At 43.3% G+C, this 14,480-nt stretch overlaps 7 protein-coding genes and 1 long non-coding RNA gene across 9 annotated transcripts; 3 read left to right on the forward strand and 5 right to left on the reverse strand.

The window, feature by feature from the left end:
* Positions 1-297: 297 nt before the first annotated feature.
* On the forward strand, positions 298-5,436 carry LOC128255076 (ubiquitin-like modifier-activating enzyme ATG7). Its single transcript, XM_052984562.1, has 9 exons — positions 298-551; positions 610-1,131; positions 1,190-1,402; positions 1,466-1,610; positions 1,669-2,016; positions 2,075-2,239; positions 4,353-4,646; positions 4,750-4,865; positions 4,928-5,436. Exons 1-8 carry the CDS (start codon positions 355-357, stop codon positions 4,855-4,857), a joined length of 1,992 nt encoding a protein of 663 aa, XP_052840522.1. The 5' UTR covers positions 298-354; the 3' UTR covers positions 4,858-4,865; positions 4,928-5,436.
* On the reverse strand, positions 2,241-3,682 carry LOC128255078 (32 kDa beta-galactoside-binding lectin). The gene is made up of 3 exons (XM_052984564.1): positions 3,385-3,682; positions 2,654-3,241; positions 2,241-2,596 (listed from the first exon to the last, which is right to left on the reverse strand). The coding sequence occupies exons 1-3, from the start codon at positions 3,474-3,476 to the stop codon at positions 2,311-2,313; spliced, it is 966 nt and encodes a 321-aa protein (XP_052840524.1). The 5' UTR covers positions 3,477-3,682; the 3' UTR covers positions 2,241-2,310.
* A 1,775-nt stretch (positions 5,437-7,211) lies between the features above and the next one.
* Positions 7,212-8,039, reverse strand: LOC128255084 (uncharacterized). 2 transcript variants are annotated; one of them, XR_008267597.1, is made up of 3 exons: positions 7,910-8,039; positions 7,706-7,855; positions 7,212-7,564 (listed from the first exon to the last, which is right to left on the reverse strand). It is a non-coding gene; the product is annotated as an uncharacterized LOC128255084 (long non-coding RNA). The 2 variants fall into 2 exon arrangements; XR_008267598.1 differs by having other exon boundaries at positions 7,625-7,855.
* LOC128255079 (cysteine dioxygenase type 1) lies at positions 7,774-9,148 on the forward strand. The gene is made up of 3 exons (XM_052984565.1): positions 7,774-7,938; positions 8,048-8,612; positions 8,690-9,148. Exons 1-3 carry the CDS (start codon positions 7,774-7,776, stop codon positions 8,866-8,868), a joined length of 909 nt encoding a protein of 302 aa, XP_052840525.1. The 3' UTR covers positions 8,869-9,148.
* A 35-nt stretch (positions 9,149-9,183) lies between these two features.
* On the reverse strand, positions 9,184-10,825 carry LOC128255081 (protein FAM136A). The gene is made up of 3 exons (XM_052984568.1): positions 10,690-10,825; positions 10,452-10,616; positions 9,184-9,393 (listed from the first exon to the last, which is right to left on the reverse strand). The coding sequence occupies exons 1-3, from the start codon at positions 10,774-10,776 to the stop codon at positions 9,187-9,189; spliced, it is 459 nt and encodes a 152-aa protein (XP_052840528.1). The 5' UTR covers positions 10,777-10,825; the 3' UTR covers positions 9,184-9,186.
* Positions 10,821-12,424, reverse strand: LOC128255082 (protein FAM136A). The gene is made up of 3 exons (XM_052984569.1): positions 12,235-12,424; positions 12,013-12,177; positions 10,821-11,249 (listed from the first exon to the last, which is right to left on the reverse strand). The coding sequence occupies exons 1-3, from the start codon at positions 12,319-12,321 to the stop codon at positions 11,061-11,063; spliced, it is 441 nt and encodes a 146-aa protein (XP_052840529.1). The 5' UTR covers positions 12,322-12,424; the 3' UTR covers positions 10,821-11,060.
* A 16-nt stretch (positions 12,425-12,440) lies between these two features.
* Positions 12,441-13,258, forward strand: LOC128255080 (28S ribosomal protein S28, mitochondrial). Its single transcript, XM_052984566.1, is given in 4 exon segments — positions 12,441-12,631; positions 12,633-12,800; positions 12,861-12,982; positions 13,042-13,258. Coding segments are annotated over 4 exon segments (579 nt in total). The 5' UTR covers positions 12,441-12,526; the 3' UTR covers positions 13,226-13,258.
* LOC128255077 (probable inactive tRNA-specific adenosine deaminase-like protein 3) lies at positions 13,216-14,480 on the reverse strand. The gene has a single exon (XM_052984563.1). It carries the CDS (start codon positions 14,345-14,347, stop codon positions 13,256-13,258), a length of 1,092 nt encoding a protein of 363 aa, XP_052840523.1. The 5' UTR covers positions 14,348-14,480; the 3' UTR covers positions 13,216-13,255.

Consider the following 14,480-nt stretch of genomic DNA (forward strand, 5'->3'; position numbering starts at 1 on the left):
AAATAAATAACTTAATTTTGTGTTTTAATATTGTATTAAAAATAGGTTTAAAACTGTTCCATATATTAACAAATTATATTAATAATTTGAAAATAAAGTTATCACTCTTAACGTTTATTTATTTATATATTGATATTAAATAGATAAGTTACTAAAGAGGGTTTCAATTTGTTTCAATAAAAGACCTTTGTTTAAGATCTAAATTTTCCAGATATTTAAAGTTCTTCTGAAAAATAATGTTTATTAGCTTAAAGCCACTGTAGTTATCGATAAATTATCTTTCTGCTGGCCTATCGCCATCGAGAGCTTTGTTTATTATTTGCTGCCCAAACGTAAACAACGCCCCCACAAAACATGAGTGTGGATAAGGAGATGATTTTGCAATTTGCACCATGGGAATCCTTTGTGTCGCCCACTTTTTGGCACAAGCTGGCGGAGATTAAGCTTGACCTGGATCGCCTGTCCGACTCAAAGCGTTCCATAAGTGGTCACTATACAAACCGCAATGCCAGTGGATGTCTCCTGGAAGTGGACTACACAGCCTACAACAGGTAAGTTGGGATGGGTGGAGTCGATTTTACCACTTTCGCTTATGCACCCGCATTTCAGGACAGCACAGCCACCGAAATTCAGCCATTCCGCCATCGGCACCATCTACAACAAGAACACAATCGAAGAGTTCAAGGCCCTGGACAAATTGCAACTGCTTGCCGATGAGGGCAAGGAACTGCTGGCTGATATGTGCAGTGGTGCCGTGATGAGGGATCCCAGTCTGATGACCCGCTTCTTTGTTCTCTCCTTCGCCGATTTGAAGTGCCACAGCTACTACTATTGGTTCGCCTTTCCCTGCCCACTAACGCCAACCTTGAAGCTGCAGGGCGCGGTCCAAAAGCTCCGGGACCTACCCAATAGGATTAGTTACACTGAGGCCTTGAAATGCCTGCCCGCTGAGTCTTCAAACTTCTTCATTCTATATGCTAATAACGAGCAGGAGGTCTTTGAAGTCCGGAAATTAAGTTCTCTGGATGAAAACGAAGTAGAACATTACTATTTTGGCTTTGCCGATCCTAGCGAATATGAGCATCCAGCTTGGCTGATGCGGAACTATGCTGCCTTTCTGCTCCAGCAATGGTGGGTAGTATCTTTAACACTTGAAGCTTTAATGACCACTATTTACTACCCATTACAGCCCCTCATTCGTTGGCAAAACACTCAAGTTTCTGGGCCTGCGATATAATCAACAAATGCAGGTGGATGAAAGCCTTATCTGGGAGGTGATCCAAACTGAAGCTTGCGACTTAAGCCAAACCGAGGAGGTGAAATTTGTGGGATGGGAGCTGAATAAAAATGGCAAAATGGGCCCAAGAATGGTCTGCATGAGGGACAGCATGGATCCAGCCAAGTAAGAAATGAGCTGAAGACCCAAGTAATAACGTATTAATTATATATTATTTACTTTATGCAGACTGGCTGAGAACTCCGTAAACCTCAATTTGAAACTAATGAAATGGCGATTAGTTCCCGATCTCAATCTGGAAGTCATTTCCCAAACTAAATGTTTACTTTTTGGAGCTGGTACTTTAGGCTGTGCTGTGGCAAGGAATCTGTTGGTGGGTTTAGTTAAATGTATTCCACAGAGCATGCTTAAATCTATTTTTGAATTGACAGTCCTGGGGCTTTAAGCACATTACCCTGCTGGACAACGGCAAGATAGGATTTTCTAATCCAGTGCGCCAGAATCTGTATACCCATGCGGATGCCGTGGCGGGCAATCGGATGAAGGCCACCACAGCAGCGCAGCGACTGCGGGAGATCAACCCTTCTGCGGAAACGGCAGGACATGTTCTGGAGATTCCCATGCCTGGACACACCATTGGGGAATCCCTGCTTGCCCAGACGAAGGAGCATTTGCAGGTGATAGAGCAGCAGGTTCGGGATCACGATGCAATCTTTCTGCTCACGGATTCACGCGAGAGTCGCTGGCTGCCCACGCTGCTGGGAGCGGCTAACCAAAAGGTGGGTACAAAAAAAAACAGCCATTTCAGGAAATTAAACTGATCTTCACCCCTCCAAGATTGTCATCAATGCAGCCCTTGGCTTTGATAGCTACCTAGTGATGCGACATGGCACCACTCGCGAGGAGGCAGGCGACATTGGACAAGAGATTGAGGGACTCAAGTGCATTAGGGGTGATCAATTGGGTTGCTACTTCTGCAACGACGTCACGGCACCGGGAAACGTGAGTTTAAGCTTTTAATATTTAAGATAGCACAAGTATTTTCAGACTTAGTTAGTTTGGTTAAATGGTTACTAGACACACTCGTAATCATGGCGGGAATACTTTTCGAAGCCAGCGCAAGTGGGGTCCCCCGTCTGAAGGTGATCCACACCGGTTATCTGCACCACCAGGCCATTTATGGTGGTCACCTTGAAACCCACTAGATTCATCATGGCATTAGCTGTACGCCAGGCGTAGCTGAAGAAGTTGTAACCATCCACGGCGGTGAGGACTTCCCGGTCCGTAAAGGCGAGCGCCAATTTAAACTGCTGATTGAAGACGAATGGAAAACCGCCATGGCGTTCCTCGTTTCCGAATCTGCAAAGAACAGTCAGTTAAACCACTCAGGATTGCCAGATTATAAGGCCAGCTTACTCAAAGTTCTTGTTCATAGAGTTGCGCACTACCGCCTTCTCGTCGAAGCGCACACTGAAATGGAGCTCCTCGCGCTTGGTGTCCGAGTCCATGAACTTGAGGATGAACTGGCCCTTCTTGTTCTCGAAGCAGCGAGCTGTAAGGACGATCACATGGCCAGGACTAAACAAAATGGGCTGGTCGTTGCTGAACGCCTTAAAGTAGTCCGAGGCGTGGATGGCCGGCCAGGGATTGGGAAACACAGTGCGGTGATCCACCTGCTTGATCACCTGGATCTGGTCACGAATCTCCAGTGCACGAAGCGCCCCCAACGGCATCCGGTAGCGGAACCTGCAGTATTCCCGGCTGTTTATGGAGATGGCGAAGCTATCCTCTAAGCACAAGATGTATACCAGGAAAAACTCGCCACTGACGATGGGATTGGGCAGAGTGTTGGGGTCCGGGACATGGGTCTCCTCCTCGCCCCAGGCGCCCAACACCCGGGTGTTCCTTACGATCACATCGTTGCGAAAGTAGCACGAGAAGCGTAGCCCAATGTCCGCGTTCGGATCCACCGTGCTCTTTGCCGTGCAGAGGTTGATGTGGAACCTGCCCAAAATGAAGCAATCATAATCGAGGCATTAGTCACGAACTGATAAGGAGCCTAGTTTGACAAGTGATTAGTCAAAAACCGAGTGTGGGCCGCAGGTAACAGAATCAGAATCAGAATCAGAATCTTGAACACCTCTCACCTGGCTGCTCCATCGATGGTCTTGGCCACGATCTCCAGAACATGTCCGAACTCCAGCGGATGCGAAAGATTGCCAGCGAACTCGGTCAACATTTTCCAACCAATTCCTTTCTGTTTTCGCCAGCAATTACCAATCGAACTAGCTATTGCCTTTGCACTGAACGAACACAAAGTTTATTTTTTAGGGCTGTGGGAGAGTCCGGAGTTCTCCGGCTCTCCGGAGCCTTATCTAATCGGCAGTGGGCGGAGAGGCGGGTTACTCAAGTAACCGATGGAACCGCGAAAATTATAATACTTTAAGTTAGGTGTATTGGCCAAACTGTTTGTTTTGTTCTCGTCCGGAGGCGTCATCTCTGCCTGCTCGGAGCATGTGTTTGTTGACACTGGAAAGCTTTCGAAAGCTTTTGGCCTTCCACTGCACCGGCGCCGAAGCTCTACGAGATCACACTGAACAAATGCTGATATATTCTAAGATCGATCCGGTTTCAACCCTATATGGATAAGTGCATGTTTCTTTAATTCGTTGTTTATAACTGAGTTTCCAAATTTGTTCATAGTTTTAAAATATCATTGAACAAATGCTGATATATCTTAAAATCGATCCGGTTTTAACCCATATATAATATAAGTGCATATTAAGATCTTGTATGACTACAAACAATTGTAAATTGTTGGTTTCAATTCTTTATGTATAGTTGCATGTTTATGTTTTGTATGACAACAAACAATGGTAAATTGTAAATATTTTATTCGTTGTATTTACTGAAACTAAAAAAAATTAGTTTATTTCAACACAAAACTGATATACGTCTAAATCTTCATCTCTAAAGGTTTACAGAGTTGTTTATAATTGCTTAATGTCTTAAAAACAATCTAAATATTAAAAATAACTACCAGCATATGAATCATTTTTGATTAGCATATAATATATTTTTCGAAATTATAATTTTTGGTTTCCATTCCTTACAGTCTCTCAAAGATCGCACATTGGATCAGCAGTGCACTGTGACCCGACCCGGAGTATCCAACATTGCAGCTAGTTATGCGGTGGAGTTGCTGGTGGCCCTACTCCAACATCCTCAAAAGGAACTGGCACCCGCCTACTACGCCCAGAGTGGGCGTGGCAAATCGGAGGAGGCTGCAGGCAAGGTGCCGGAGGGTCTACTGGGCATTCTGCCCCACTCCATCCGTGGAATGCTATGCAACTATGAGAATATTTTGCCTGCTACCCAAAAGTTTGCTCAGTGCATCGCCTGCTCAGCGGTAAGAATTTTAAAAAAACCCAGGCTTTTCTAGTTTTATATACGAGTTTAAAGATTTAAGATTAAGTTAAATGTATTCAAAACATGTTTATATATTCTTACAGGCCGTCTTGAATGCTTATAAAAACGAAGGACATGCCTTCCTCTTCAAAACTTTCGAAACTGCAAAATATCTGGAGGATTTGACTGGAATCTCCGAGTTAAGCGTTTAAACAGCGAGGTTTGTGGCATTGTTATTTAATTATCATGTTACTATTTATAAGTTTTATATATTTTGTCCAGATAATCGATTTTGATGATGACGAATTCGATATGTCCGAAGAGGATGAAGATTAACCTGCATTTTACATTTGAAGTGAAGTGAGATTAACCTTATCGAGGCTTGAAATTTAAATTTTCAGCAGAATTTAATATGTGAGCATTTAGAATTTATTGCCTAAACCAAAAAAAAAATGTATGTGTATCGATGTTTTTATGTATACCTATCTAGATATTAAGGAAATTGTAAACCAATAATAATTAAAAGTAATGGAAAAAATGTGCACATAAAATACACACTTAAGATTCAGTTTGTCTATCAACAGCTCAAATGAATAAAGCAATAATTTAATATTGGAACACACATATTTATTTCCGTTAAATTACAAGTGGTCGCCTTTGGCCTCTGTTGTTTGTACAAAACGTGTTCCTGCTGATAAGAACATTAATTCAAACGCGCAAATATTGTTCTGATTTGAGGAATCCCACATTTATGGTTGAAAAATATAAAAATATTGTTTTTGATTCGCCAACGGTCAATGATTTTGTTATTAGCTGCATAAGGCGAAAATACGAAAACAAAGATGAATGTTCGTTCTAAATTGTTTTGGAAATATGCAAATGATTTACAAATAGTGGGTCAGGTATGCGAAAAGCATAGTTCAAAGTTGAATAAACCTGGTTAGAAAGCCACGAACAGATCGCAAATGTTAATGAGGCGGTGGTGAAGTGGGAAAAATGTCTGACTATCTTTGAGATACACTTACAAAATAAAATTAAAATATACAAAAAACAAACACAATTAAAAATCAATTAATGCAGAAAAAGCATTTAAAATTTTGTTTTTAATGGCAAAAACTGAATGTGTTTCCACTCAAATTTTTTTATAAATATTGTCGAGCCAAGTGTTTTGAGCTAAGCAAATATTGGCAACCCGTACTTGACACACAATTGGTATAGGTCTTTATAAAACCTTTCATCATTTGACCCCAGGCTGAATTCGACTAGAGAATTCCATCGAGTGGCTATGACAAAAGGCTCTCGGCCATTTCTTTTAGCCAAAAAAGCAAATAACCAAGAAGATCGGTTGAGAAAACAAATAAAAAACGGCACGACTCCATAATTAATAGTTGGACCGGGGGGAGAAATGTATTGAAATATCTGGCCGCTCAACCTCTTGTCGACATGGTAGCATAAATTTCGGGCCAGGCCAACTGATCAAACAACAACAAGCCCAGGTTGGGCCGAGTGAAACCGCTTTGGGTTTGAGTTTGGCTCGCGGCGGCCAAAAGCGCTCAAAATGCCATTCGAGCTGCGTCGTTTTTCTGCCGGCGTCGTTTTTGTGACTCGAATTGCGTTTTGAGTGGAAACTGGGGCTTTGCTGGCTAAAATCTCCATAAATTGGTGAAAGATACCCAAAACAGGCACACAAACCTGGCGACGCGCATCCAAGTGGCAACTAACCAGTGAAAATTCGTAAAAAGTGCAAGTCCAAGTCCTGAAAACAAAAAATTTTTTTTTCAAAAGTGAATTTCAAAATTAAGCCAAAATTATTCAGTTTCTTTAGTTAAGTCAAAACTTTAAAAAATCAAACAAAATGGTAAGTCCTTTATCCTTAAATTCCCAACAAACCACTTTTCTCTCATAAATAGTTGGAAAATTTCGCTGCAATCTTTAGTTTATTGAACTGCCTCGAAAATTGACTCCGGCTTTCCAACAATTTTCCAAATTGTTTGTTCGCTTAATATTGAGTTGACGCAAATGGCAGTTCGCAGCTTTTGGGTTTTTGCTCTGACTTTGCTATTGGCCTTAACCTGTTGCGAAAGTTAGCTGCCAAGCTGGCAGTTTAATGCTTTTTGGCCATTGCAAAACATTTTTCAAATACCAAACCGAAATACATACCTTAATGTGGCAGTTGGGGGAAAATATTTAACAACACAGCTGGGGATCGTAAAAACGTAATTACTTTTAGACCAAGTTCACTTGCTGACATTGCAACCAAGATGGAAAGTGTTTTCTTTGGCAGACAAATTACTTGTACTTACATAATACTTTTTTGGGGGTTCTTCAATTTAACAACTTCAAGGGAACAATGAAAGAACCTTTGTTTATTGAGTTGTTTTGTTTTTTTTTTTTGAATGGAGAAAGTAAGGTCAGTGTGTTAGTCACTTTGAACTTCCTGAATCACAAAGAGACCTCAAATGCATTGTCACAACACTTAAGTGGTCTTTACAAATGAGCAATGGCAGGCAATTAAAATAAATGTGTAACCAACCTGAAAGTAGGCAATATGTTTAAATAATGATTGCAAACAAAACTCAATCTTTGCCCAGAAAAATCACCTGCGTTTTCGTAAATCAAATTTGCATTTCAGGGTAAATCCCTGGCCGATAATAAGTATCACAGTTGTGATGATAGAACCCGTAGATCTTCAAGAAAAATAACACCGCTCGGATTTTTTGAATGCGTCAGCAGGTAGATTTAATCAGCTATCAGTGACCATGCCCCCTTATCGTCCAATATTTGTTCGACAAGTATATATATATTAGAAATTTGTTTTTTATTCGCCAAGAGATGCCATTAGAGCGCCATTAACCTCTTGTCCAGATTTTGAGGCGCATCTGTTCATCTGTTGAGCCCTCCTGGCAACATTCGATCCATCTGTAGGCATGGAGGCATACGTACATATATTATATAGCACAGGGTATGGGCAAAATCTACTATTGATAAGGGGGCTTGGGCGATTATCGGCGGCGACTTCTTCTTTTTTCGTATTGCTTCGGATTTGCGCCTTCGACTTACGTCCGATCCGTTCCGATCCGATCCGATCCGAGTAGATTATGATTATATAGCCGGAGGAGGAGAGCATCATGTCCAGAAATCGGGGTGTCCGTTCAGTTGAATTTTTGCAATCCGAGGTGGAGCGTGTGCGATTACTGGAAGCGATTCAATCTTCTCGAACAGCATCCAATCAGAATATACATATATATATATATATATACCTACCTATCACCAGCGATCATCGACTTTACAACGTAATTCATCTAAATCAATTGAGAATTGAACTCTATAGACAATATATGGGTACTTTTCGGCGCACTTCAGCTTTAACTGATGAACCACTATTTCATTTCGAATCCATAGGTCAACCAGAGCAAGCCCAAAATGGCCCTGTCCAAGATCGATTCCGAGATAGAGCAGGTGGACCAGGAGAAGTACCTGCGCCAGGCCACCAGCTATTACCAGGCCCTGGAGAAGCCCCTCAAGTACGGACCCGCGGTGGACACCCTGACGGATTTGGTGGCCGCTCTGCACCGGGAGTTTGAGTCCAACTACGTCAACATCGAGATGGTTAACCACCTGATGCTCACCTACAAGTCCAATCCACGGGAGTGGCGCAAGTACGCCAAGTTCGATCGTTACAGCTACACCCGGAATCTGGTGGATGCCGGCAACGGCAAGTTCAATCTGCTGATCCTCTGCTGGGGCGAGGGACACGGCTCCTCGGTGCACGACCATGCCGATTCGCACTGCTTCATGAAGATGCTGAAGGGGGATCTGCGCGAGAAGCGCTATGAGTACCCCAACCGATCGGGCAGGGACACTGCCGCCCGGCACTCCCATCATCCCGATGGCGAGATCGACAGTCGAGAGCTGGTGGAGATCGGTGAGACACCCATCGCCGTCAACGATGTGGCCTACATAAATGGTAAGGAAATTTGGAAGTTACAAAATATTGTATTTTTATGTACTTACTGGATGTGTGTATTTTTTAATTTTTCACAGACAACCTGGGACTGCATCGCGTGGAGAATCCTAGCCACTCGGACACCTCCGTCTCCCTGCACCTCTACTGTCCGCCCTTCGACACGTGCTCCGTGTTCCAGGACAGCCTGAAGAAGACCACCGCCAAGGTCACCTTCTGGAGCAAGTACGGCGTAAGGACGAAGCAGAACGAGCAGTAGTTCCGGCCAGATCCCCAAATACAGTCACTGTTGTATTGTTGCATATTGCTAAGAATCTTTATTACTAGATGTTTAATGAGCTAGGGCCCCAAGGAGATCCGAGATCCGGGAGATCGGAGCTCAAACCGAAATAGCAACTGAAGCCGACAGAGCGAGGGCCACGTGGACGCTGATAAGCCCTCCTCCGATAAGCCCTCCCACGGATCACAGTTTCCCCTAGTGTTGTATCTTTAGTGTTAGCTGTACCAAAAATATTCAATAAATAGGTATCATTGTATCATTGACAACTTCTCGACGGGCGTATTGAGTGTGCACATCCTAGAGGTCCAGGCGGCGATCCCGTCCAGATCTCTTGGGCGGACCCCGGTCCAGGGTCTGCTTGATCGACTTGAGCAGCCCCGGAATCAGGTTTATGTGCCTGTCCACACAGCTGCCGGTGCAGTTCTCAAACAAGTGCTGCGATCGGGACATGTCCCGGTCAGTCGGATTGCTCGGCATTTGGGACCGGGCATCGCTATTGCAATCCTGTGGGTTAACATCCGTATTAGTAAATGCCATCGGATACAGAAGGTGGAAGCACTATAGCGAATCTATCATATATGTACATGTCATTTGCACGGAAAATAAATAGGTATACGTCATGGACTATCGTTTTTAATATCAGTGAAAAGGTCTGAGTGGCTAATCTAAAGTGAAAAGTTAAAATGAGGTGATTGTATATATCCCTCGTGATAAATCAACAAATAAGGAAACACAGAATAAAAAATTTTGAATGCATGGTGTTAAAAAAAACTTACGTATAAGGTACCTGAAACATACATTTTTTATAAAAATTTGTTCATTCCTTGAAACATAAATAATAACGAAGCAATTTAATTCTACTCTTGAACATCCTTTCTACAAGCTTTTATTAAAAGTGTGCATCAAGAATTTGATCACCAAATTAAATAAATTTGTATTATAAATATATTATAATTTAGTATTATAATTTATTATTATAATTTAACGCAAACTATTCCTTCAGCTTAAAAGCAATTTTGATAAAACTTTACCAAAATTACTATTTTTATTGCGGATAATATATAAGACGGAACGACCTAGATCAGAAACAATTGAAAAAGTACTTGAATACAAATTATACTTCGAGGTATGTTAGTAGTTTACTATTTACGAACAACAATTTTAATTTTATTAAGATCGAGCATAGCTGGCATAGGAAACTATTGAATAGTTCATCTGTTGCTTCATTGCTTTTATACATAAGCGCATAATAATCGAAATTTGGTCGTTTTAAAGAATATTTATAAACTTTGGCTTGCCGAAGTTAGCTTATATTCTTCTTTATATAAAGGTTTTGCATCCATAAGAAAGCTGTAGAAAATCAAAACTTTTAGCAACACAAAACTGGTTTTTCTGCATGTCATGTTTTAAAAACCACGACTAAATTCCAACATGTGAAACAAAGAAAGCTACTCAGTCCTTGATCAAGATCAAAATCACTTAATAGATAAGTACTGCTTTTAACAGGATCTGATCAAAAATAAAATACCCCGAAAGCTAAGGATTGAATGCACTCTGCCTACCCTGACGCAGTTCTGGAGGCGGTTCTGAAACTGGCCCAGCTCGTGCTGCAGGTAGTCCTGGGCATCCATCAGTGGCCCGGCGCACTTCTCGATGCAGTTCTGCACGCTCTCCAGGGTGCCGCGTTCATCATCGCAGCAACGGGCGGCACAGCGGTGCATCGTGGACTTCCGATTGCCAGTTGGTGATGATTATCCTTAGCTAGAGTTCATCATGGCCCATATAAGAGAACACACTCACCTGCATCCTGCGCAAGTGGGTGCGGTACATATCCTCGATCATGTCGCTGATGGCGTTCTCCAAACGCTTCTTCTGTTGCTCCACCATTGGACTATTCGGAATTTGAACAATTATGGGAATAAACAACCAAATTTCGCTCTGACAGTTTTCGGTTTACAAAGTATGTGTATTTTTTTAAGTGATGGCAAAGTTTGACATGATTCCAGAGATTGTAAGCGCTACATTTGATCGGTACTTAAAACTTTTAACAACTAATAAGGTAAGTTTTGTTCAAAATTCTAAAATGTAAGACGTCTCCGGAGAATGTAAACATTACACGATTTTAAGGTAAACGAGTTCAATGAATAACTGGGTAGTAAATGCAAGCTGACTTAGACTTGGGGGATGCTCTCGGGACCCTTGGAGAGCACTGCCTTCATGGTCTTCATCATGCCGGGGATGAGGCCCACATGCTTGTCCACGCACTGGATCGCACAGCGCTCGAACTGGTCGGTGTACTTGGCTATCTGATCCTCGTTGGGATTGGGCGGCATTTTAACCTTCACGTCGTCGTTGCATTGCTGTGGAGGAGAATAGATTTCAAATTCTAAATTCCTGTTCTTATTCATAATTGTGAGGTAAGGTATTGTTTTTTATTTTATAGTAATGTTTGCGGGTAAAGTGACCAGAAGCATATCAACGTTTTACTGGAGTTATAAAATCTTTAAAACATGCTTACAATAAATTGTTATTGTTAGTAATATATGCTTTTTCTTTTCCTATGAATGAAGCTCTAAAAAACCAATGAAAAATCATCTAAAAAAGTATTGCTTACTTAATTAAGTTTTAAAAGACTTTAAGATTAATGTTTGCTACATAAGCTAATTCTATTTTTGTAATAACTTTTAAAAGTTTATATATTTTTTTATAATATTATATATTTAAACAAGCGTAAGGTGATCATATGAAACAGTTAATAAGTGTATAATACTGAATTAGAAAACAATAATTTTACTGAAACCATCGAAGAATTATAATAATCTGCATAAGAAATTAAATAGTTAGAGTTATTGAAATCTGGAGCTGAAATTTGCTCTACTGCAGCTTATATTTAAGAAATCTGCATTCAATTCTAGTCTGCAATATAATAACTTGTTTATTTAAATAGACAATATATATAATGAACCCTTCAAAGAATCCTAAGAGTCTGAATGAGAGACCTATTATTGTGAAGTTATAGAAATTGGGTTTTGTAAATCTGCTCATTTAATGATTCCCAGAATCCCTATAGTTGTCATGTCAATCCTAGAAAGCAATCAACAGGTTAATGAAATGGGTACTGACCATGACGCAACGCTGAAGTCTGCCCTGGAACTCCCCCAGCTCGTGCTGGACGTAGTTCTGGGCCCTCGTCATAGGCGTGGAGCAGCGGTCCACACACCTCTGGACACTGTCCACGCTGGAGGTTCCATCCTGGCAGCACTTGGCCGCGCACAAATGCATCTCGTTCTGGAATGGGTTGAAAAGCATGTCAATCCCAGGATTTCCCAGGATGACTTCACTTACCTGCATTTTGCGCAGGTGCGTCTTGTCCATGTCATCGATCATCTCCGTCACCGCGGACTCAATTCTCTGACGCTGTTGCTGGATCATATTGCTGGTTATTTATTTATTTCCTGCGCCTCTAACAGCCGATTTCGTAATATCAAAATAAATGCCGGCAGCGTGTTTTTTGTAATTAGTGATGTGCCATCGCAGCTGTGATTAATCGATAGCCGGTCTATCGATACAGCACTTCTTCTTTGCTTTTCCTATTGGTTTGGTTTTTCCTTCTGAATAAAAATATTAAATTAAAACCATGTCGCTGCTGCAAAAACTGAGCAGATCCGGGTTCCAGATGGCTTCCTTGAGCTCCCGCCATCGGATGCCAGTGGCCATGCGGTTGATCAGCGGGGAAACCGAAAAAAACAGCGGAGGGAGCTCCTCCTGTAGAAAATCCGGCGGAGATTGGCGGCAGCAAGGGAGGATTTGCACGCGCCTTCGACAAGTACACGGCCCCTGCCACGCCCACTCAGCCGGAGGAGGACAACCAGACCTTCGCCTCCCTGCTCCGCAACTCCAAGATGATAGATGTGAGTTAAGTCCATGAATTCCCCCTTGTTTATGTAATAACCACTTGATTTTGGGATCAGTTGGGCAGCGCCGAGGGCAAGGTGGTCAGTGGAAAGATCTTCCATGTGGTGGGCGATGATCTCTACATTGACTTTGGCTGGAAATTCCACTGCGTCTGCAGTCGTCCAGCTCGCAATGCCAGGTGAGTTCCATTGAATACCCTATTTCCTCTTAATTTGATAAAGCAATCCCTACTCCTAGTGACTATGTCCGTGGAGCACGTGTTCGGCTGCGCATCAAGGACCTGGAGCTGTCCACCAAGTTTTTGGGCTCCTCCAAGGACATCACCATTTTGGAGGCCGACTGCCAGCTGCTGGGAATCCTGTCCACGCCCACCCGCCAGTCGACGGCCAGAACAACGCCCAAAATCGAAGATATCTTATAAATCCTTTATTAAACCAAGGTCTGTTAAATGTTACGTCAAGTCTTCACCCTCGCTGGTGGTGAATTGGAACACCTCGTAGTGGTGGTTGAGTTCCCGCACCGAGTGCAGCTGGAATCGGGAGACTAGAGCTCCGTTCTCCGAGTTTCTCAGGAAGAACACCCTTTTGGCTCTACTGTGAACCAGGGCCATGGAGCACATGAGGCAGGGTTCCTGCAGCAGATAGACATCGTAGCCGGTGCACAGATAGGGTCCGAATTTGGCCAGATTGTCTGCCCCTTGCACGTGCTCCACTTCCTTACTCTCCCTCGACTTCTCTGCTCCGAATGTCAGGTCTTTGTACTCGTCATCTTTCCTCAGGTAATCGTAGTAGGCTTTGGGTATGCCCCGCAGCGTGGTTTCCTCCGCCTCCGAATCTTCGGTGAATGGGAGATCCGTCTTTGTGGCGCCTCCTTCTTGACTTCGGGCCACAAAGTCCACCAGCACCATGCCGCAGTGTTCGTGCGGGCTAGCGGACTCACTGGCTCCTGCGATGGACACTATGCTCGGTTGTCGTGGATCCACACAGATGCCCACCGGTCGACCCGCATTCACATCCCGCGAAAGCCTCACCAGCAGCTGGGCCATCCGCTTGTGGAAGATGCGTTGTCCGGCGCTGAAATTGGTGCCATTGCGCAGGGATTCAGAGTAGTGATTCGGGTGGAACTTGCAGGGCCAGTGCTGGATGGTCTTCTCGTACTGCACCCGCAGCCGGGGCATCCGTTCCGGCACATCCACCACCCGGACTCCATGGCACAGGGCACGCAGCACGTGCTCCGAGAAGGCGAACTGTTCGAGGTGCTGCTCGAGGGTTTGGGATACACCGATCTCCGAACTTGGACAGATGAGCACGCTGCGATCCCAAACCCGCTTTAGATGCTGGAAGTGGGGCAGTTTCTGGGACAGCTCCTGGATGACCGCCTGCAACTGCTGCTTCGTCTCCAGCTGGCAACTGTGCGCCTTGATGAGCGCTATGTCCTCGTCGAACTCATCGGGCAGGATGGCCCGTATCCCCGTGATGTCCTGGTCCAGGGCGTGTGATTTCCGTGCACGCTTGCTTGGCGGTGGAGCCACCGCTATATCCATTATTTATTTAATTCTTTCGGTTAGTTGGGTGCTAATTGGAAACGATAATTAAGCAAGGTTATCGGTCAGCTCTAGATTTGCTATCGATAAATCAGCTCTCAAACAGCTGATTGTGCTAGAAGCGCCCAATTTC

The sequence above is a fragment of the Drosophila gunungcola genome (assembly GCF_025200985.1).
Source record: "Drosophila gunungcola strain Sukarami chromosome 2R unlocalized genomic scaffold, Dgunungcola_SK_2 000006F, whole genome shotgun sequence".
NCBI lineage: Eukaryota > Metazoa > Arthropoda > Insecta > Diptera > Drosophilidae > Drosophila > Drosophila gunungcola.

Excerpts from the sequence above, each read along its gene's own strand:
- LOC128255076 (XM_052984562.1), top strand. The coding sequence starts at position 355 with ATGAGTGTGGATAAGGAGATGATTTTGCAATTTGCACCATGGGAATCC. Across the intron at positions 552-609 it reads GACTACACAGCCTACAACAG|GACAGCACAGCCACCGAAAT; the intron begins GTAAGTTGGGAT and ends CCCGCATTTCAG. Across the intron at positions 2,240-4,352 it reads ACGTCACGGCACCGGGAAAC|TCTCTCAAAGATCGCACATT; the intron begins GTGAGTTTAAGC and ends CATTCCTTACAG.
- LOC128255078 (XM_052984564.1), bottom strand. The coding sequence starts at position 3,476 with ATGTTGACCGAGTTCGCTGGCAATCTTTCGCATCCGCTGGAGTTCGGA. Across the intron at positions 3,242-3,384 it reads ACCATCGATGGAGCAGCCAG|GTTCCACATCAACCTCTGCA; the intron begins GTGAGAGGTGTT and ends CATTTTGGGCAG. Across the intron at positions 2,597-2,653 it reads TCTATGAACAAGAACTTTGA|ATTCGGAAACGAGGAACGCC; the intron begins GTAAGCTGGCCT and ends TGTTCTTTGCAG.
- LOC128255079 (XM_052984565.1), top strand. The coding sequence starts at position 7,774 with ATGTCCAGAAATCGGGGTGTCCGTTCAGTTGAATTTTTGCAATCCGAG. Across the intron at positions 7,939-8,047 it reads GCGATCATCGACTTTACAAC|GTCAACCAGAGCAAGCCCAA; the intron begins GTAATTCATCTA and ends TCGAATCCATAG. Across the intron at positions 8,613-8,689 it reads CGATGTGGCCTACATAAATG|ACAACCTGGGACTGCATCGC; the intron begins GTAAGGAAATTT and ends AATTTTTCACAG.
- LOC128255081 (XM_052984568.1), bottom strand. The coding sequence starts at position 10,776 with ATGGTGGAGCAACAGAAGAAGCGTTTGGAGAACGCCATCAGCGACATG. Across the intron at positions 10,617-10,689 it reads CCCACTTGCGCAGGATGCAG|TCCACGATGCACCGCTGTGC; the intron begins GTGAGTGTGTTC and ends GGCAATCGGAAG. Across the intron at positions 9,394-10,451 it reads GCCTCCAGAACTGCGTCAGG|GATTGCAATAGCGATGCCCG; the intron begins GTAGGCAGAGTG and ends GTTAACCCACAG.
- LOC128255082 (XM_052984569.1), bottom strand. The coding sequence starts at position 12,321 with ATGATCCAGCAACAGCGTCAGAGAATTGAGTCCGCGGTGACGGAGATG. Across the intron at positions 12,178-12,234 it reads CGCACCTGCGCAAAATGCAG|AACGAGATGCATTTGTGCGC; the intron begins GTAAGTGAAGTC and ends AACCCATTCCAG. Across the intron at positions 11,250-12,012 it reads GACTTCAGCGTTGCGTCATG|CAATGCAACGACGACGTGAA; the intron begins GTCAGTACCCAT and ends TCTCCTCCACAG.
- LOC128255077 (XM_052984563.1), bottom strand. The coding sequence starts at position 14,347 with ATGGATATAGCGGTGGCTCCACCGCCAAGCAAGCGTGCACGGAAATCA.